General features: G+C 42.3%; 1 protein-coding gene across 9 annotated transcripts in view; it reads right to left on the minus strand.

The window, feature by feature from the left end:
* The window catches only part of dlgap1a (discs, large (Drosophila) homolog-associated protein 1a), a 108,816-nt gene that overhangs the window by 30,574 nt on the left and 54,749 nt on the right, over positions 1-23,493 (minus strand). For 6 of the 9 annotated variants that reach the window (XR_009527063.1, XR_009527065.1, XM_060059836.1 and 3 more), the window contains exons 5-10: positions 20,013-20,295; positions 18,855-18,979; positions 18,566-18,691; positions 12,799-12,975; positions 4,180-4,262; positions 3,890-3,935 (exon numbers count right to left, since the gene is read on the minus strand). Coding sequence is in view for 6 of the 9 variants with exons in the window: in XM_060059836.1 (XP_059915819.1) it covers positions 3,890-3,935; positions 4,180-4,262; positions 12,799-12,975; positions 18,566-18,691; positions 18,855-18,979; positions 20,013-20,295 (840 nt within the window). In the remaining 3 variants the exon portion in view is untranslated. Of the gene's footprint in view, positions 1-3,473; positions 3,498-3,889; positions 3,936-4,179; positions 4,263-12,798; positions 12,976-18,565; positions 18,692-18,854; positions 18,980-20,012; positions 20,296-23,493 lie in introns of all 9 variants that reach the window. The other 3 variants (XR_009527064.1, XM_060059833.1, XM_060059831.1) reach the window with 1 other exon arrangement.

A 23,493-nucleotide genomic window follows, 5' to 3' on the forward strand; every position in this document is an offset into this window, starting at 1 on the left:
ATAAAAAAGCACTACTTACAAATACAGATTAGTAATTTAATCGACATACAAAGAATTGTTTTTCTCCTTTTCCGGTACCATCCATAAAAGTGACTGTGTGTGTGCCGTCTTGGGTCCATAGTGCTGCTGTGCATTTCACCGAAAATTGCTCATTCTGAATACTTTTGTGATCATTTGAAGTGCTCTCTTCATATTCTGGAAGCAGTGTATCTTTGTCAACTTTTATATTAAAGCTTTGTTTTTTTGCAAATCCTCTTTTGTATGGACTTCTAAAGGACGATGAAATGAATTAGTTGTTAAAAGTAATTTTACCGAGAACTGCTTCCTCAACCAGGCACAGTTCACTTCTTTGCAACCTGAAGATTTAGGTTCGGAATCTGTTAGTATCCTTTATTAGTTGTGGATAAGTTCTGTTAGAAAACAAGGTAGCATATGCTGCCTTGAAAACAAGGTAGCATATACCGACTGTTCAAGTTCGGAGTTGTTTTATACTGTTCAAATATCTTACGTTATTGGGTTAAAATGTTAAAGGTCCAGTATGTAACATTGTAGAACATTGGTGGAGGTAACCGCCTAATACATTTCTCACACAGTCCTCTAATTGCATCCATAGTGGTCAACTACATTCATAGACCTATAATTAACGCTACTGTTATAGTTATCAATCAATCATCATCTCGATGATTACTTGCACTGCGGTACCTGATTGTCGGTTGTTCTTGATAACATCAAAGTGTGAGGTTGTATCTCAACAGTTGCGTTTTGGATACCATTTTGCTTAGTTATCGAGCAGGGAAACTAACGACAAAAACAAATGTCTCCAAAAAATGTATGCATTCAATAATGCATCAATATCATAATGCCCCTCATTCACGTACTGCCATTTGCAATATAATTTACTTTATTAATTTATTTACATAGTTCTGAGACACTTTTCTCCTTTCATTCCATTGCTTTTAATTTCTGCTAACAAAACTCAGTATAATCGATATACCCAAAAAAGTGGTGTGAATGCATCGTAAAGCCAATAAAAACGGTCCCACTTTTAGTTTGACATTCTTTTTTTTATTAAACACAATTAAATAAGGAATAGTTGAAGGATGTTCAAAGAAGGAGAATTCAGAAAAGTACTTTCTTTAAAACAGCACGTTTTTTAATTCAGTATTTTACGGATTATGTGGAGGCCATGACGGGGATTGTCGATGATGTGTGCATGTTAATACATTAAATAATTTATAGATTAGTGGTTGAAGCATATTGCAGGGGAAAAAATATCCCTCTGGTCATATTTTGCATTCCCGCATACAATTGTATTTGATGTAGTCTGCCTAAAGGCAGGGGTGCATCATGATTCCACTGTAGGAGTCATGATGCACCATCGATCATATACAATGAAATAACTAGTTACATAGGGCCCCTTGCAGAATGAGAAATGGGTTCATCCATCGACAACACCAATCCTGTGACCCTCCGTAGTCTATGCAACTCTTGATTACTTTGCATCTTCTCGCAAGTTTCAATTCTGCGATCATGACGGGATGCGGTTGAGGTTGATAGTCGAGAAAAATAATACAGCGAGTTGTACGACCCCAGACATCGTTAAACTAGGACACTTTAAAGACAGACACCATTTGGAGTACCGTTGGTGCCGTCATTGGAGCTTCAGGTGAGTTTGATTTGAAGTTTGCCAATGAAAGCATTGGCCCATTAAGTGACCGGTAATATGGTCGGTAATATGTTCTATGTGCACAACCTACTTGTGTTAGTTCGACACAACAATTTAGTACCATATGTTGCTTAGCATTCATAGTTTCTCCCGACGCTACACTGGGACTGGTTTGGTGGAGCAGGTCAAAATAAATGTGAACCGAGACAATCCTTTCATGCTAGGTAGGTGCAAAAAAAGGTTTACTTGTCATTTCTTTACTTATTATTTGTTGTATAATGAAACCTCACTTTTCTGATTTTAAGTTGTTGTGTCATTACATTTAATAGTCAATTACGCTTCTTTTCTACACCTCAAAAGGTCCATATTCAGCTCTATAAACTTTGATGTTCTGCAGGGAGTAGAGATTCAAACAGTTAGGCTCTAGCTCTGGATGTGGATGGTGTTCCATGCATGTAGGGGGACTGGAAACTGGCTGATTTGTCTGACAACCTGATAAGGAAAAATAAGAATGATATACAACAAACTGTGTTAAATAAAAAAGCTAATAATAATTCAGGATTATTATTATTTTCCCAAATAAATTGTGTTCCAACAGATGGATAACTTAAAGGATAATGTAGCAGAACTGCAAACTCCTCAGAGTAAAAAAGGTGACAATTTCGGGGGGGGGGGGGGGGGGGGGGAATCATCGGTCCAAGGACTGATCGGTGTTTCGAGATATACGGCTACTCGAATTCGGAGCTACCCTGGGCAGGATTTAGCTTGAATAATCATTACGGAGGTTGGAGCACACAATACAATGGAAAGATTTCAAATGACAGACTTGGACGCAAAATGTAGCCCTTTATTATGTAGAAATTTGCTGTTGGTGTATTAGCCTAGGACACCCGTACCAGATTATTTATCTAAATAACCCTATTTTGTTAGAATTTACTAACTTTATGCAAGGTCTACGTTCGTGCAGTACTCGCCGTTGGCTCTGTCCTTAAAATACAATATTATTGTAAATTATATCACAAAAGCGGTAGCTAACGTTAGTTGAATCAAGCAAACAAATAGCTGTTGTTTTTGATCCAAAAAGCTTGACCTACCTTGAATTTAACACAAGATAGTTTCCTCAAATTTGGGCTGTACAGTATGGACTAAAATGTATATCACGGTATGATTTGCGGCATAGACGGTATTATATCACGGTATGTTAATTTTATCTTCTAATTTCAATATAAATGCCTCTCAAGGGGTAAAATACTGGTAAGGCAGCAAAACTGTGTAAAAAAAATTAAAATCTTTTCTCAAGTTACTTCCATCTCTGAAAAACACTAATGTTTAATAGTATGGATTTGTTTCTCCACTTGCTAGCGGACCTTGCCGTATAGTTTTGGCATCTCAATTTGGCTGAAGTGTGTGCGGGCAGGTAACGTGTACCTGGGATCGAGTGTTTTGACCATCTCTTTAAAGCCCTTTCTATCGACATTTTGAAAGGGAACCATGTCCTTACACAGGTAAACAGTGACGGCGTCGCAGAAAAGCGACAAGTTTGCAGGTGTGATGTAGGGCAGAATGAGTGATGCAGGACAGCGAAGCAGAGGCTTTAGCAGTGTAGTAACTGATTCAACTAACTGACAGCTAACTTTTGTTTCTTTGCAGCAGGAGTTTTAAACTTCTCTGGGCATTATGGTGCAATTTAAAGAAGTACACCTATATAAGAAGTATAAAATATACACACCATGTTACCATGCTTTACAGAAATTACAGTTGGAAAATGACATCTGAAATATATGATAGCTACATCATAACTACTTACCACTGTGAAACATCCTGCTCCACTCTTGGTTGCGACGGCGTTTCGGGTAAAAAACGATTACATTTATGATTTGGTTTCGTACTCAGGCTCGAAAAGGCTGAACCGAAGCCGTTGCCACTGCCAATGTCGAAAGCGGTTTTGGTCTCTGGGGCATGTCATTTGCCGACATGCGCTAACTGTTTGACCAATCACAACAGAGTGGGCCAGCTGCCCAATCACAGCAGGGGGGGGGCCTTAAAGACAGGATCTAAAAGCGAGCGTTTCTGACAAAGGCAGAAAGCGGTACAGCAGCAATGAACAATGTGAGAATAATAAGGTACAGTTTTAACATTAGGCATGTAAACCTATGCTAGTAGTACCCCAATTTTTTTTATTATAAACCACAATAATTGCGTGATATATTTAAGATAGCTTACCTGCACTGCTGCTGTTACACTGTTAGAGCGATGAATACGGCGATGCCTGGCCACAAGACAGACACACAAATCAAGAACCACAAAATGAACGGTTTCAACAGTTTTTTCACATTTAACAAAATATTGGAATCAAATGAAAAAATTCTAAGAAGTTGGCGTTGATGATTAATGAATGACAAAATATTTGTTTACTCTCCCATAAGCAATATATTCTGCAATGTTGGTGCCACTGAGTCATTACAGAGCATGGAGATAAGTTGAATAGAAAAACAACCAAAAGGCTGACTGACCCCCTGTCGTTCTCGACCTGGACCCCTATGGAGGTAAATGTTGACGGGTTCTCTGAATCCTGACTCTCTTCAGGGCCATCCACCTGCATATTAAGAACATTTTGAAATAGAAGAGAATAAAATAACTTTAAGTTTTCATTGTTATCTAGCTCCAACCCCTTTATGCCGTTCTCGTCGGTAACCAAACAGAGAAATAGACTACAATTTGTTTATTTAAATCTGGTCTTCAACATTTTTCCCTGAAGATTCCCCAGTTGTCGAATTTATCCATATGTGCTTGTTTACAACCTATGGCTATTATTTCATTTTCTGTAACATGCACGCATATATCCTGTTTACATACATGCCCCCCCTGAGCATGAACATGTTATGTGAACACAATATTCTGAAAAAAACCGAACAAATTGATTCTAGGTTCCTGTGCTAGGAGCGGGACGCTGTGAAGAGGAACATGTATGTACACAATGTAAGTTGATGAGTTCGGTGTAAAGGTTTATTAAATTCAATTCAATTCAAAGTGTTTATTGTCATATGCACAATAAGAAACATGTTCTCAGTCGTACAATGAAATTCTTCCTTTGCTTTCCACAGACTGAATGCCAAGAAAGAAATCCAAAAAATATGCAATATACAATATACAAATAAAATAGAAAAAAGCTGCAACAATACATAATATACAAATTACAAGATAAATAGAAGAGCAGCAACTAGATGAAATAATAAAATAAAATGGAATGGTGCAAATCCAAGAAAGTGTGCCGTAGTGCATGAGCAAAATGTAAACAGTGGCGGCAGTCCTGAGGTAGAATAATAACAATAACAACAGACTCCTATCTTTTTAAGGAGTCTGAGGGCAGTGGGGAAGAAAGAGTTCTTTAGTCTGGTTGTTTTGGACCACCCACCCCCAGTCCATGCTGGGGGTGGGTGGGGTCCTTGAGTATGGAGGCAGCTCTCCTGTCATCTCTGCGGTGGTAGATGCTCTGCAGAGAGGGTAGTGGGGTTCTGATGATCTTCTCTGCAGTCTTTACCACTCTCTGTAGTCGTCTGCGGTCCAAAGCAGAAGTGCTGCCGTACCAGACGGTGATACACCCGGTCAAGATGCTCTCAACAATGCAGCTGTAGAAGTTTCTGAGGATCTCAGGCGACATGCCAAACTTCCTCAGCCTCCTCAGGAAGTACAGCCGCTGTTGTGATTTCTTAACCAGCTTTGTGGTGTTGAGTGTCCAAGTGAGGTCGTCGCTGATGTGGACGCCGAAATACTGGAATCTGCTCACCCTCTCTACTTCAAGCTCCCCGATGAACAGTGGCCGATGAGGACTCCATTTCTTCCTCATGTCCACCATCATCTCCTTGGTCTGGTCCTTGTTGAGGGTGAGGTTATTGTCCTCACACCATGACACCAGACTGGCCACCTCCCTCCTGTAGGCCGCCTCGTCCCCGCCCATGATGCGTCCTATCAATGCGGTGTCGTCCACAAACTACAGGATGGTGTTGTCTATGTGGGAGGCGACACAGTCATGAGTGAACAGGGTGTAGAGGATGGGGCTGAGCAGGCAGCCCTGTGGCGTGCCAATGTTTGTGATGATGCTGGCTGAAGTCCTATTTCCAATCCTGACAGAGCCAGTCACAGATGGTGGGGTGTAGACCTAGTGTAGACAGTTTGTCTGTGAGTTTGTGGGGGATGACTGTATTGAAGGCGGAGCTGTAATCCACACAGAGTGTCCTAATGTAGGAGTCTTTATTTTCCAGATGGGAGAGGGAATAGTGGAGAACAGCAGCGACAGCATCAGAGGTGGACCTGTTGGGCCGGTAGGCATATTGCAGGGGGTCCAGGGGGTCCGGTATGCTGCTCTGAATGTGGGTCAGCACCACTCTCTCAAAGCACTTCATAATGATTGGATTTACACAAACCTAGATGAAGAGGTATCCCCTAAATAGTGCACTTTGCTCATTTACAAATTTAAATAAATATAATAAATAAATAAATAAATAAAACAGGCTTTTACTCCAACCACTAGCTCTGCTCCAATCCACAGCACACTCGTTGCCATAACAACGATAAGTGCGGCAGATGAGCTGTTTTGTTGTTTTGTTTTTGTCGTAAACTAGGCTTCGCTAGCTAGGAAATAGACACACATACTAATGCCGCTTTTCCACTACATGGTACCAGCTCGACACGACTCGACTCGACTCGACTCAGCTCGCATTTTTTGCGTTTCCACCACGAAAACATGGTATCTGGTACCTGAAGTGGCTGCTTTTTCTAGTACCGGCTCGCTCTAGGTTCCAAGTGAGCTGAGCCGATGCTAAAAGGTGACGTCGGCAGACGGCCGGCCACTGATTGGCCAGAGAGTGTGACGAAGTCACAAGAGCGACATGGCAACCATGCTGGTAACAGCCACAGCAGCGCCGCAGCCAACATATTCCACTTCTTCAACTTCTTCAACACGCCAGCTAATAATACGAACACGAATACCATCGCATCGATGTCCTCCATTGTTGTTATGTGGGTTCTGTCCATGTGTGGGTTGCGTAGGTGTTGTTTGCGTCGCGTACAAAAATACGTCACGGCCCTTTCGCGCAGCCGACCCCGCCCACGTCCAGGAGGTACTATTTGCGGTGGAAAAGGACCCGTGCTGCTACCGTGTCGAGTCGTGCCGTGTCGAGTCGTGTCGAGTCGAGCTACATGTGCGGTGGAAAAGCGGCATAAGGGTGCGCCACACAGAACAGACCCCCTCATGTGTGAGAGGATATTCTTCATTCTCGGATTGCTTTGACTATTTCTGTTGTTGAGCGCAATGATTATGACAAGCAACATTTTTATAGAAATAAGGAATAGGGATTAATAGTTGTTTCATTTCTAAAGATGGAAAGTGGAATCTATTTAAGTCATCCCAATTATCAACCATATTATTGAGTTTGACTGAAGAGTAGGGTCCTTTGTGTGTGTGTGTGTGTGTGTGTGTGTGTGTGTGTGTGTGTGTGTGTGTGTGTGTGTGTGTGTGTGTGTGTGTGTGTGTGTGTGTGTGTGTGTGTGTGTGTGTGTGTGTGTGTGTGTGTGCGCGTGCGTGCGTGTCCCAGGCCAAGCTACCACAACCCACGGGTGACAGCCAGGCCCCCCGTTATGGTCACAAATTATAGGGTTGGCCAGTTGCACTCATATTGACCACTTTGATATGAATGAGGGCATTCAACTCTACTAAATTATATGTTTGGTGGTTCTAGCTGAGCCGGAAGTGATGTAATCGCTCCCTCTGAGGTTATACGAAGATGAAACAAGCCTAGAAAACTTGGGAATAAGATAGACGTCTGGTCTCTTTTAAATTAATCAGGGCATTAGGCTCTGATCAAATTGCTATAAATTGGAGTGGCTCTAGCCCTACAGGAAAGGCTCACACAAAATCATCAAATGCTCCATTGAAACGCATTGGATGCACAAGCCGTTGCTAGGAAAAAATCGAAATTTGTTGATAAGAAATAGAAACTTGGCCATTAGACCGTCAACCAGGGTGCATATTTTGACCACTCCGAAAAAAGGCGGACCCTAACCCTGAACCTCTCGGTCACCGTGGTTCGGTGTGGGGGTCCCAGTAAGGTCTCAGGGCGGTAGGACCTTCCTTGATCCCTAAGTCACCTGCTCATTGCATCACTTCCTTTAGGGCTTCGGCCTTCGAATTGATCATTCTAGTATATTTGAAGTGGTCCATACACTCAGGAGGAGGAATGACCTCTCACACGTGATCAATTAATGAATTGTTTTAAAATAACCCAGCCTCGTTAAATCAATGAGCTTGGTGTTTTGCTTTCACAAATAGATTGTACGCTGTGTCATTACCAATTCTGTCCATGCGCACCTCTCAGAGTGATGTAACTAGCCCCCAGGCAGTTTAAAAAAACGTTGATTACAAAAGTGACTTATTAATTACAACTAAACTGTGTTAACTGAAGGTGGCCTTCAAAAGACACCTTATATATTTCCTAGCCAGCGGAATGTAGTTTACGAAAGCTGCTGCACTTATCGTCATTATGGCCACCAGTACGCTGTGGTTTGGAGCAGAGCTATTGAGTGGAGTAAAGGCCAGCTAAATCCTTTATCTTTAAATTAGTAAAAAACTGAAGAGCACTATTAAAGTGATACCTCTTCATATAGGTTTGTGCAAATGACAATTTACACGGAACTCATGTGGTAACATTCTGTACATTAATGTTCCTCATCACAGCGTCTCGCTCCTATCACAGGAACCCAGAATCAATGTGTTCGGGTGTTGCTCGGAACATTGTGTTCATATAGAATGTTCATGTTCATTCATACATTCACAGGATACGTGAATGTAACAAAAAGTTACTCATGGCCATAGGTCGTAAACAAGTGCATATGCATATATACAATAACTTGGGGGCGGGGGGTTTGTATGGAAGTAAATCTGTGCCATCGGATTTTGAAAATAAAAAGCCATTGAATTCTAAGCATTGAATATTTATGCATTGAAATAACGTATCTGGATTATTTGCCTCTGAATTTAACTCAATAAATCATGTTCAGCTTTATTTTTCAATGTTAAAAAATTCAAAATCAAATAGTCAACATTAAAAAATTCAACGTAAATATTTTCAACGTCCCCAAATTCAACATGCCAAATTCAGTTGCAAAATTCAATGTTTGAAAATTTAGCGTTAACATCCGGGGTCATTGTTCCACATGTTTGTAATAAATTATGTCATTAAGGTAATTTTTTAGTTAATGCATGCAAATGCATGCATTAACGCACGTTTTCTATTTTTTTCTTCTTTACTGTGATTTTGAAAGGGTTTGCCCATAGAATGTCAACATATATATTATTATAATATATTATATCAGAAATCTTTTTCGTTTTTAGCCATGAATTCTCTCTCTCTCTCTGTGTGTGTGTGTGTGTGTGTGTGTGTGTGTGTGTGTGTGTGTGTGTGTGTGTGTGTGTGTGTGTGTGTGTGTGTGTGTCCTCTGATTTTCTTTCCAAGCAAAGATGAACTAAGGTATGTCGAGCAAGAGCCCCAGAAGAACAATTTGTAGTAGGAGGAGCGAAGAGGAGAGGGGGAGGAGGAGGTGACTGCCTGATTACAATTGCAGTAAGTGACAGCCTGTTTACAATTCCCAAATCTGTGGTGCTACTTATTTGAATTGAACTACACTTGAATTTAACAACAACTGTTGGTTTACAATTGCACTAATTAACTGCCTGTTTACAATTTCCAAATCTGTGTTGTTCCGTAAATTTCATATTCAACCCACACTGAGTGAGGGTTAGGGTTAGTAAAAGGGGGTTAATAAAACTCCCTCAAGATCACTTGGTCTAGTGATTGCCTATTAAGTGCATTTTGTATGAATGTTAATGTGTCATTCCATTTGATAATCTCATTTAACTTAAATTGGAGTGGATTTAAAATAGAATTTCAAAGGTGTTATGAATCGCAATTTAACTCACCAATACTATGTGATTAATCGACAATAAAATTCATAGGTTGACAGCCCTAGGCTACCCCGATTATATTCCCTCCAAACCGCCACACAACCAGTTGACTAACTAAACATCACATGCAATCGCTGAATGTAGATCATGACAATAATAGGCACATTTCTAACTAGAAATACATTTAATGCCGAAACTGTTAAATTGCATTTTCCACTGAAAATCCAATGAATGCCCGCCATGTTTGCTTTTCGTCCATAGCGACCACCATAGCAATGATAGAAGACATAGGCATGTCAAATTTTTAGCAAGAAAAAATCAGACAATGGTGCTCTATGACACGATCAATAGATCCACTTTCGTGACTATGAGCAGATGGTCTGATACCGGGTCGGTGAGAATGCGGAGTGGTGTGTAAAGGGAAAAACCAAAATGTTGGATTTATTTGTTTGGCCCCATTTGGAGAAGATACCTAACCAGGGCAGTTTTATGTGCTGACCTTTGTTGGACAAACAGAGGCAAAGGTATTGAAGCTATGGGTAACTCTCATTTAGAATATACTGGATGGCTAATGATCGCAAAAACAACGTTTTCCAAAAGGGAGTACTATGATATATTTCAGGATGACTTTTATTTCATCATGCCATATTTAATTATGGGAGTCGGGTACAGTGCCAAAGGAGTGGCAAACCGGGGTGGTGGTTCCCCTGTTCAAAAAGGGGGACCAGAGAGTGTGTGCCAATTACCGGGGTATCACACTTCTCAGCCTCCCTGGTAAAGTCTACTCCAAGGTGCTGGAAAGGAGGGTTCGGCCGATCGTCGAACCTCAGATTGAAGAGGAACAATGCGGTTTTCGCCCCGGACGTGGAACTACGGACCAGCTCTTCACTCTCGCAAGGATCCTGGAGGGGGCCTGGGAGTATGCCCATCCGGTCTACATGTGTTTTGTGGATCTGGAGAAGGCGTATGACCGGGTCCCCCGGGAGAAACTGTGGGAGGTGCTGCGGGAGTATGGGATAAGGGGGCCTATCCTCAGGGCCATCCAATCCCTGTACTCCCAAAGCGAGAGCTGTGTTTGCGTCCTCGGCAGCCAGTCAGTTTCGTTCTCGGTGGGTGCTGGGCTCCGCCAGGGCTGCGCCTTGTCACCAATCCTGTTTGTGATATACATGGACAGGATATCGAGGCGTAGTCGTGGTGGGGAGGGGTTGCAGTTCGGTGGTCTTGGGATCTCGTCACTGCTTTTTGCAGATGATGTGGTCCTCATGGGATCATCGGCCTGTGACCTTCAGCACTCACTGGATCGGCTGGCGGCCGAGTGTGAAGCGGCTGGGATGAGGATCAGCACCGCTAAATCTGAGGCCATGACTCTTAGCAGGAAACCGATGGATTGCTTACTCCGGGTAGGAAATGAGTCCTTAGCCCAAGTGAAGGAGTTCAAGTACCTCGGGGTCTGTTTCGCGAGTGAGGGTACTATGGAACGTGAGATTGGCCGGAGAATCGGAGCAGCGGGGGCGGTATTGCGTTCGCTTTACCGCACCGTTGTAACGAAAAGAGAGCTGAGCCGCAAGGCAAAGCTCTCGATCTACCGGTCGATCTTCGTTCCTATCCTCACCTATGGTCATGAGGGCTGGGTGATGACCGAAAGGACGAGATCGCGGGTACAAGCGGCCGAGATGAGTTTTCTCAGAAGGGTGGTTGGCGTCTCCCTTAGGGATAGGGTGAGAAGCTCAGCCATCCGTGAGGAACTCGGATTAGAGCCGCTGCTCCTTTACTTAGAAAGGAGTCAGCTGAGGTGGTTCGGGCATCTGGTAAGGATGCCCACTGGGCGCCTTCCTTGGGAGGTGTTTCAGGCACGTCCAGTGGGGAGGAGACCTCGGGGAAGACCCAGGACTAGGTGGAGAGATTATATCTCAACACTGGCCTGGGAACGCCTCGGGATCCCCCCGTCAGAGTTGGTCAATGTGGCCCGGGAAAGGGAAGTCTGGGGCCCCCTGCTTGAGCTGCTCCCCCCGCGACCCGACCCCGGATAAGCGGAAGAAAATGAGATGATGATGATGATGAGATATTTAATTATTTTATGACATGCAGTATTTATTTCATAATGCCGCATTCCACATCCATCAGGCATATTCAAATGAGATTATATTCAAATAGGATTAATCCAAAGTGAGGGACGCCCGATTCTGGACAGTCCAGACGATATGCTCGCTACCTTTCAGTTGTCCAGTCTATTAACAAGAGAAACCAAGGTTGCTTTGGTCTGAGATTACCTTGCCCAACTCATTTTAATATATCAGATGGAAATGTGGTATTATGAAATAAATTTGGCATTATGAGATATTCCACACAAATTGGCCAGACCAAAATTTTGGTGAGTAACAAAACCATTTTCCCGGGATTCTCTTAATCTTTTTAATCCCTGTAATAACAATGACTTGAGAAAAATAGGTATTTTTTATCTCGGGATATAATATAGGCTCTTGGGGAGCCTATATTATACGTATATCTCTTTGGACACTGGAATTGCTTCCATCAACAGTAAAGTAAGCTGTGTCCATTGGAGTCCGGTTATACCTGTTGCTCTTCAGCTTGTCTCTCGTCGGATAGGCAAACTGAACGAAGTCGAGTATAACGTTCAGAGACTGCTCCTTGGTTTTTCATAACTTGTCCGTCAAATGTTCAATGCCATTGATATTTCAATTTCAATCTATCAATTCAAATGTACTAAAACAGTGGGGGTTGGATGGTCACTGTATATGTTCCAGACTAGTTTAGTAGTGTAGTAGTTCATGAGGTGACCCACATTTATATTTGATTTTCCCCCGAAATATTTCTAAATTACAATACATTATTTTCTGAATCTTTTTTCTTGGTATATTGCCCCTGATGTTTAAATGTGTATATATATTAGCTTTTCTTGTTATATTGCCCCTAATGTTTAGATATATATTAGCTTGGGGCCTAACAATTCTATACACCAGCGCCTTTATTGAGTCCTCAATCAATTACAATTATATTCAACAAATTTCAAGAAAAAATGACTTATCTTAATTGTGTTTTAAAAAAGATTTTGAATATTATTAGGATATATGATGCTGATGATTATTCTCCATACTCAATCCATATATCGATTTTTTGATGTAACAAATCCCAGCAAAGTGTTAATAATTACCTGAATCCCAATGGAGAGACACTTCCCACCCACGATGGCTTCCTTCTTGGTGTGTACATTCTCACTGTATTCATCTTGGTAGTTATTAGCAATCCAGGCCCTGTTCAATGCTGTGGTGGAAGGATGGCTTGCAGTGATAGTGCTTTGGATAACATGCTGGCTGGAAGGACCATGGACCTGTTACAAAGGGCCAGATATGTAGGTTAGTGTGGATCTTTGATTACGTGGAGTGGGCAGAACAAAGTAAGTATGTAAATTAAATATTGGTAGTGGATGAGGTGTCATAACCCCTGATACACACGCAAACACACCACAAACACACACTCACTATGAAAAGCACTTTGGGTACTCTGAAAAGTGCAAAATAAATTATTATTATTGATCGTTTGATGATCATTCAAAACATTAAGATTTGGTAACATTGTCAAATGTCAATTGTTTATAAATCGGTAATGTTCCTCCTTGATCCTTTTTTCCAATGTTTTTTTTCCTCACAAAGGCTATGCAATAAAGATAAGCTATATAAATGTATTTATATTAAGGTTGTCAATCGATCTAAATATGTAACCATGATTAATCGGATTACTGTCCATGGGTTAATCGCAAATTAAAAACAACTATTCTATGCATCTACGCATATATACCCCTTATAAAGGCATTTTTCTAAATGGTAATGCTCTTACCAACATGGGAGAGGACATAATATGCTTGCTTTATGCCAATGATTGTAGATAAACAAAAACACAATGTAGTGTGTCCAACCTTTTTCAGCATTAAATGTCCTATGGCATGCTACTTTATGGATGCTTTAATATAGATATTAGTAGGCCCCAAACACAGTATTTGAAGACGTTCCCGAAATTCAGCCGTGGTGCAGATTTACAGCCACTACGAGCCAGTCGCACATTGAGCTTTCCCCAAATGCGCCGTTTCGGTGTCTGTAGCTTTAATGCAAATCAGGAGGAGAGAGGCGGGTCAAGGAGTGTGTGGCCCTGAGCAGCTTGCAGCCACGGTACCATGCGCTCTGTTTACAGTGGATGTATCGCAATGGCAAGCCGCACACATCCTTTAGCCGTGTTCTGTAAATATTCTAGAACACACAAAGAGTCCTGGAGCTATACTGTATATCTAAATAATATCATATAATACATAGATATCTATATCATATAATACATTTCACGGCCAAAAGCTGTGTGCGCCTCCAGACGATATTATGAATCTCAAACGACTGCGTCGGGTTCTCCGATGTCTCTGGTTCTTCCACTTCCACATCAATCTGAAGTAGACTGAACCGCGAGCCGCCTGCTGCCCGCTGCCGGGCGGTGGTGCTTCGCGGCGGTGGTGCCTCGTGGCAACTGGAGGCAGGCAGCATGTCGCAGTTCATGTACTTCAGGGAGTCAAAGCCAAAGTTCCTTTCACCCAATTCCTTCTCAACCATGGCTGAGATAACCCTAACTACAGTCTCGTTGTGGAAATACAAGAGACAACAGCAAACTCTTGCGTTACAGTGTGTGTAATCACACACACACACACACACACACACACAAACACACACACACACACACACACACACACACACACACACACACACACACACACACACACACACACACACACACACACACACACACACACACACACACACACACACACACACGTGGCGCTCCTTTCTTTTATTTCACAAATGTCTTTCAGTTTGACAACTTCAGCCCAGGCAACTGTTCAACCTGCTCTTCACATGCTCACATGCTCTTCATTCATTATTGATTCGGATTTATTTAAGGAAGTAACAGCGTGAAATGTTTGTATCTAATTTAACTTTATTCCTAGATTTCATATCAGCAAAAGCTGTGAATTAAACACACTTTTATGCTGGAGCTCATTAATCATTTTCCATGCTAACCTCGGGCTAACCGCGGATATTCCAAAAAGCACTTCCTTCTCTATCTCTCCAGATTCAGAAATCAAATCCTTTTAACAGTTGTCAGTCCACCAATCCTATCTGCCACAGTTGTAGTTGGGTTTGATGCAATAACCCGACAATTACAAATCAACCCGCCTCCAGCAAAATATTTGTGATGGATAACACAATGTTATTCAGGATTTGATTTGATTGGGCCAAATACAATTTTAGCTTTAGAGTAAACATTTTTTTGGTTATTTTTAGTTTGCAAAATAAAGAATACACTCAATGTTTTAAGAAGTGTAGGCATACATAGTTGAAAATGTGATTAACATGGCATTATCTTTCTGTTGACACAGATGGGCTCAAGAAGGAACTGGAGAAGATAAACGTAAACGCAGCACGTTTGATAAATAGCCTTAGGATAATGTTTATGTATTCAAAATTGCTGGTACTAAACCATAACATTCAGTTAACTAATGCAATAAATTTCATTCCATGAATATATTGTTGGCCGTTTATAAACATGCAGCAAGAAGGTGGGACAAACACGTTCAACGATGATGTTTAGTCCAGCTTCTATGCACGTATCCTTTTTGTATTTTGGAAATTAGAACAGTAATTGGAAGGAATGTTGAGAAGAATGCAAATAAATCCATCCTTTATGCATCTAATACACATTAAGTCACAGGAATTAATCTTGTTCAAAATATGAAACCTTTTTTTGTGTGCGTTGTGATACTAGGTTAATATTATAAAGGCCAAGCAGAATGCTAACGCAGATTCGAAGTCCACACATCAGCACTAAAGAACCCAACAACAAAGAACATTAGGACCATGTACCAAGCAGGGGAAAACGTCTGTCATTGTTGAAGAGATGAGGAGGTATAAGATCTCTCTCCTCGGTCTGTTTGAAAGCAAATGGATACAGATAGGAGAAGTCAGACTGGCAGTGGCAAGCAGTGAGCCCATATTATACTCTGGACACCAGGCACCACACACAGAGGGAGTAGCATTTATGTTCACCAAAGAAGCACAGCGGTCCCTCACCAGATGGGAACCAATCAACTCCAGAGTCATCACTGCACGATTCCAAACCACACATAAAAGAATCAAGCTTCAAGTCATACAATGCTATGCACCCACCAACAATGCCGATGAGGAATCGAAGGATAACTTCTACAACCAACTGCAACAGATTCTGCAGACCAGACCAGCAAGAGACATCATTGTGCTCATTGGAGACATGAATGCGAAGGTGGGAAGAGACAACAGTGGATACCATCTGGGCATGGGAAAGCAAGGAATTGGCAACATGAATGAAAACTGAGAGGTCTTTGCTGACGCCTGTGCCTGTGCAGACAACAACCTGGTCATTGGAGGAACACTCTTCGCTCAGTGACAGCCCCTTTGATATATATGTTAGATAAGGTTTATGTTGATCCTTCATCTTTTCTTTGTTCGGTGAAATAAATACCGTAAAGCTAACGGATGATCACAGACTTTTATTTTGGGAATCAAAGGAGCGAGCGTGTCTAAAAAGCCACAATCCCGAAAGACCCACCCACAGTCACCCAAGTCACTTGGGTATCTCCTGACCACACCACTGAAATCCAGATAACTACATATGCATAAACAGGAAATTCAGGCGCTCTCTCCTGGATGTTTGAGTGAAGAGGGGAGCAGACGCCGGGTTAGACCACAACCTACTGATAGCTAAAATACAACTGAAGCTGAAACGCTGCAACAACCCCTGTCACAACAGAGTAAAATTCAAAATCCAGCTCTTCCAGGACAAAGGAACAACTGAACTTTAACAAACCACCCTACAGAACAGGTTCCAAGCCCTGCAAGAAGAGGACAAAACACCAATAGCGTTGGAACTGCCTGAAAAACAAATGGAAGGAGACCTGTTCAGAAGTGTTGGGGAGGTTGAAAACAAACGACAAGCCATGGTTGTCATCAGAAACATTGAAAATAATAGAAGGAGGGTAAAAAAAAAACACAAAAAGAAGCTGCAAAATACAAGCACAAACGGTGGCAGCCAATAGAGCTTATGAAACAAAAAAGGAGGTTGGAGAGGCTGCGGAAGGGGGCTGAAGAAAGACAGAGAACCATGCTAGTTTCCGGAATGGAAGATCATGCAGTGACCAAATTGCCACCCTCAGGATCATCGTCGAGCAGTACATAGAATGGAACACCCCTGTCTATGTCAATTTCATTGACTTTGAAAAGGAATTTGACAGCATACACCACGTGTTGCTGTGCAAGCTCATGGCTCACTATGGTATCCCTCCGAAATATATCAATATCATCAAGTAAAGACCAGGGTATGCAATGCCAGGTGCTCCACCAGGGATCTGCACATCAAAAGAACGAAGTGCTCACTGGTGTGAGACAGGGCGGCCTCCTCTCTCCGGTCCTCTTCCTCCTATGTATCGACTAGATCATGAAACAAACAATCAGCAAAAAAAAGAATGGCATCCAGTGGAGTCTGACAGAACACCTAGACAATCTTGACTTCGCGGATGACATTGCACTGCTTTCACATACACACCAACAGATGCAGGACATGACAACAGGCCTGGAAATAGCCGCAGCTGAGCTTGGACTCAAAGTTAGTTGGCCAAAAACCAAAACCATGCAGATGAACAACAATAGCACGAATTCCAGAACACTCGATGACCACTCTCTCGAAGAGGTCAACAAATCCACCTACCTAGGAAGTGTGATAGCTCTGAACGGAGGGTCAAAGCAGGACGTTAAGGCAAGAATTGGTAAAGCTAGAGGTGCATTCAACATCCTTACCAAGATCTGGGAAAGAAAAGACCAAGCTTCCATGTTTCAGATCCGTACTGCTGTAGGGATCCGAAACATGGAAGAGCACCACTACCATTATAAGCAAACTGCGGACATTCACAAACCACTGCCTAAGATGCATCCTGGGGATCTTCTGGCAAAACTCAATCAACAACATCATACTGTGGGAACGCACTAACCAGAAACCAATAGAAGCACAGATTGAAAGGAGAAAGTGGATTTGGATTGGACACACACTAAGAAGAAACAACACAGCAATAACCAAACAGCCACTGACATGGAACCCACAGGGAAAACGGGGGAGAGGTCGTCCCAAGAACACCTGGAGAAGAAGCACAGAGCAATAGTTCAAGAAGGAATGGCTGACGTGGCAACAGCTGGAGAAGATGGCCCAAGACAGGCGGGGGTGGAAGCGATTCATCAATGGCCTATGTTCCGAAAGGAATACAAAGGCCTGAGTAAGTATTGCATGTGGATGCACTGATCGTTTCAGTAGAAGTTCTGTTTAAAATAGGATTAATGGTCAATTTTTATCTGTATCAAACTATACATCTATAAAACAAATAAAACTATCTTGTGATCCTCGTCATGGCGACTCGTCACTTATTTTGCCCGTCAAAACATTCCCCTGTTGACACTGTATATAACGGCGGCCCTAATGAAGAATTCCAAAAATAAAACATTAGCCAAAAACCTGACAGCAGTTGTTTGCGTAAGTTTTTTTTCTGTTTCTCTACTAATTATTTGAATACTTCTGCCACTTTTTGGTGGGCCCCAGCCGTCAGTTGTCCTGAACTCAAATCTTAAAGGCGGTGGCTTGGTGTGTGTGCATGCTGGTAGAACATGAGAAAATAGGTGATTAAAGGCTTGGTGGGCTTAATAAAGTCAATAGGAACGGCCTTCTGATTCAAAACATTGAGCATCTGGCTCAACAAAATGGCCAACTAACATACATGCATACTTTAATAGTGTCATATCTACATTTTGTGAGCATGCTTTAGCGAATGGTATGTAATTGCATTGAACCAAGCCTCATGCACTTACCTGAGCATTTGCAGCATCAATTGCTGCTGTCAAGGCCTTCATGCTGTCAATACTCTCTGTGGAATTACTTAATCTGGATTGTATGATCATGTCGCCTGATTGCCCTTCCTCCTCCATGTAGGCGTCCTTGTTGGTTTAAGAAATAACAGTCAATAATTTCTAGGACATACTAGCATTCATAAATGATGGTAACACCTGTACAATGTTTTTAATGTTTTATGTGTGGTGTCAATCGTTACATTAATGATTGTGTCAGAAACTTATGATACACATAAATTGTATGCTTTACCTGTGCTGACTCTGTGCTGCTCTGAGCTGTAATGGAGATGTAGGGTTTGGAGGTCACTGAACATGTTGAAGTTCTGGGTGGCACTGGAGGAGGCGTTTTCTTGTAGGTGGTAATACATGATGAAACTTGAAAGAATTTGAGGAAGAGAGCAGATATTTAATAATCAGAGAAGACCAACAGGATTTCCTCTGGTTCCTACGAAAACCGAAATAGCATGCTCAAAGCTGGCACATGGCTTATGAATCACGTATTTATGAATACATTTAATCCGTAGGGACAATGTGATTCATATGTTATCCTTAATTACTGTGAATGTAATACTATTATTCACAACGAAAGCCTTGGTCACCTCGTTTCTGTCCGACCTGGCAAATAAACAGGAAGCTCCAATATCCTGTTTGCAGTTTTTTTATTCACTTGTTTTAGCTGTTATTTGCCATTAACAACTTCAACCTACTGAATGTCTTGTTTCCATACCAACATGTCAGTGTGCCTGTAGTGGCGCGTTTCAGCCAATATTTAAATATAGTTGATTGATAATCGTTTCTCCAACAGGATGAGAGAGCCTTAAACCATAACCAACATATTTGTTTACATTTAGCAGGCGCTTTTATCAAAAGCGACTTGCAATAAGTACATTGGTCGGAGAAGCAGAAAGATATTCCCAGAAACAAGTGCCAAGCACTTACAATTGCTAGGTTAACCCAATCCCCGTACACAAGAAAGATAGCTAGCACATATACAAATATAAAATCATCAAGGGAAATTGATCACATACAAAATGTGTAAATTACTGCAAACTCATATTCATTGGAATCAAATCTGCACTTTTAGAACTGTACTATCACGTTATTCCGTTTCATTTGAGAAAGGGTTGATGATGTCTGGTAACGCCACATTCACACTGCACACGTCCGTCGACGGATGACAGAGGGCGTGTCTGGCGCATGGGGGATGCGATCTGATTGGCCGACGGATCCGTTGCTGCCTGAAAAGTTAAACATTTCTCAACTTTTTGACGCAGGCAACGGAGCCGACAGAACAGACGGACCCAGAATACATTGAGAGCGGCCCATTCAAAGTCAATGAGATCTGTCAACGGAAGGATGCAGTGTGAACGCTGCATTAGACGTAGCGATACGTTTTCCAACAACCAACCTGTGCTGCTCTGGATGGTCCTGACTGTTGTGGCAGTGGTGCGTGGTGGTGAGGCGGGAAGTAGTAGAAGAGAACGACTGCCCTCGTCCTCCTCTTCCTCATCCCGGGAGCAGCCCTGATCCATGGCCCGCACGTAGCTGTGGCTGCGCATCCGGAAACTGCCCGGAATGGGCAAGGACTCCAGTGACTCCATGGGCATGGCTTCGACAGCCTGGGACTGCATCTCCCTGAAGACCTGTTCACATACCTGCTCGATCTGCCCATTCACCTCCAGCTCACTGACCTGGACGTCATGAGGGTTGCAAAGGGTTGGGAAATAATACACAAATAATATAATACAATAATACAAATAATAAAAAAAAAATATGCATTCATATATGATACTCATTTAAACTCAACTGTGAAATGGGAACACAATGACCGAACCACCATTACTACCAATAACATTGCTATGCTCACATCCTTCCTAAATGATTGCGGTCATTGCAATGTGATGTCACAATATCAAAGCCCTATTGCGGTGCATGTGCAAGTAGACTCTTGGTGTCACATGCTTTCACTTTATGAGTTTTTCTGACCTTAATATGAGTTCCCCTAGACTGCCTATGGTCCCCCAGTAGCTAAAAAAGGTATAAAACGAGCACTAGCTATCCTGCTCTGCCTTTGAAAAAACAAAGCTCAGACGCGCCGCTTTGGTATTTTTCCCGTTATGTCGTCATACGGAGAAATGTTACCCCCCCTTGCCCAATCAGCTACAACCGTGTGAATGCCACATGTGTGTGTGTGAATGCACAGGTGATGGTGCCTCGGCGCTGCCCACTGCCTGCTGCCCCCTGCCGAGGTGGTCGTCCCTCTGTAGCGGGCAGCGAGGCTCTGGCAGGAGACAATCGCGGTCAACCATCCTTTTCTCCTCCATGTTGCGTTTCAGTCTACTTTGGATTGACATGGAAGTGGAAGCACCAGAGACGTCGTAGAACCTGACGCAGTCGTTGGAGATTCATAATATCGTCTGGAGGCGCACACAGCTTTTGGCCATGATATAGATATATATGTATAATATGATATTATTTAGATATAGAGCTCCAGGACTCCCGTCGGAGCACCCGGAGTGTTCTAGAATATTTACAGAACACAGCCAAAGACTGTGTGGGCCTCGCCATTGCGATACATCCACTGTAGACAGAGCGCATGGTACCGTGGCCGCAAGCTGCTCAGGGCCACACCCCCACCCTCCTCCTCATTTGCATTAAAGCTACAGACGGCATGTTTGGGGAAAGCTCAATGGGCCCTATTTTAACGGTCTGAAACGCAAGTGAGAAGCACCAAGCGCAAGTAGCTTTGTGTGCGGTTCTACGGCGATGTCGCTAGTTTACCGGCGCGAAAAATGACTCTTGCGCCCGGCACATATCTAACAAGGGTTGGTCTGAAGTAGCCTAATTACCCGTAGGAGTGGTTTGGGCGTAACGTGCAATAAACCAATGAGAGTGCCAGCTCCCATCCCCTTTAAGAGCCATGAGCGCATTTGAATCTGACGAGTTGATATTTTGACAGCGCACATGAATTTCACATGAATCTGAGACAGATGCACATGAATTTCAAACTTCAAATGGCTCAGTTTATGGACAAATAATATGGCCTAATTCACACATGGAATAAGGTTTTCTTCCACAACTTCAGAAATACTGATTCCTCAAATAAATTTCGGCAAAGAAAACGTATATGATATAACATAAGATATGCGGTAACTGTGGTTCTATTTAAGGATATACGCAATACATTATAAACATCATTTCTTATCAGTATTGTATGCATTATCGTTATCGACTTGTGTTCATAATATGCATGTGTCCCCCCCTTAATATACATTGCCATGGACTGTATTATGCGTTACGTGTTTAGTTTGCGTGTGTTTAAACAGATGGACGCACACACGCGTGTCACGCGCCCTCATTAATTCATTATTTTTAACACAATGTTTTCTCACAATCAAATACTCATCAATCCTAAAAGTTAAGGCCATGCACACGATGTCTGTGTCAAGAAAATATGTGTTTTCTGTACGGTGTTTGCAGATGCATTGATTTAAAAGTACAACTTATTACCGCTGTGTCAGCTGTTCTTTCCCAAATAATTTACCAAGAATGTGTGGCTAGGTAGATGAGAGAAGCAAAGTGTATGCGAAGGTGCACAAGCAACCTTATGCATGCGCCCTAAAAAAGCATCTGAACAACGCGCGAGTGACTTTGTGGCGCAAGTGGTTTCTGAAACTGCAAAATAGCACCAGGGGACGTTTGCGCCAGAACACGCCACATCCTGTCGCCTAACCGCCCCTTGGGGCGCAAGATCATTCCCTAATTTACCGACGCGTGGTGCAGGAGGGAAAAGAACGCTCTGTGCCAGTTGCAAACTAGCAACGACACATGCGCCAGTGATTAAGTAAATTGCGCCGGATGCAAGATAGGGCCCAATGTGCGACTGGTTCGTAGTGGCTGTTATTCTGCCCACGCATCTTGGGATTAAGAGGTTAATGTGCCGACTCCAGTGCCAACGCCAGGTTCCCATACAAAATACGGCACACTCAGATTCTGACCATTAGGGAATACCGTTCTTTCTTCATGAAAAAAAAAATCAGGTGCCCGAAAAACAAACTTTTCTGAAACCAGGTCCCAGGGTGGATTAAAATAAAAAGGATTAGTGCGGACGCCTGGAACACAAACGATGATTTCATCGCCCCCCCACCAGCTGGGTGACGTTACAGTTGCGTGGATTTTTTTATTACATTTTTTAGAGGCTGTAGAGGCTGACTGAAGATTAACAGAGAGCAAATATTGCACTGATTGGCCCAAAGGTGGTGCTATAGCAACAGTCCAAAAATGCAAACTTTGAACAAACATAACTCATAACTGCTTTGACTTTGAGTCATGAAACTTTGTTCACACATGCATATCCTCATGTTTAACAAATTTGCCTCAAGAACCTTTGACTTTATTTGGATGGTATATTTTTCTTCACCAAAATCCTTTAGCAAATAACATCTTAGGACCAATGTCTTCAATCTGACATAAAGGGAAGTCTGTACAATAAAGATTGAAGCACCCAGAATCCATTGACTTCTAAAAAGGGTGTGGTTTAAAACATGTAAAGACTTAAATGCTTTTATCAACATTAAAAATGGACTCCTATGATCCTGAGTCCAGCACAAAAGATAGAATCAACATATTTTCAATTAGGGCATGGCATCGAAATGGGCGTTGCCTGTGATTAAAATCACCACAGTTAATAGACGGAATGTTTGATTTGAGCGGCCCCAACTTACTGGCTGTTCGGGCCAAAGTTCCAACTTGTCCAGTAAAATGAAGTTGATCGACAAACAAAATGGCCGCCAGAGGCTCAAAATGAACCTAATGCCAAAAGACAAGGTTAACTTAAACCAATCCTCATCAAACTTGGTGCAGTCACATGGGTCAAGATGAACCTCTCC

The sequence above is a fragment of the Gadus macrocephalus genome, chromosome 8 (genome assembly GCF_031168955.1).
Source record: "Gadus macrocephalus chromosome 8, ASM3116895v1".
Lineage (NCBI taxonomy): Eukaryota > Metazoa > Chordata > Actinopteri > Gadiformes > Gadidae > Gadus > Gadus macrocephalus.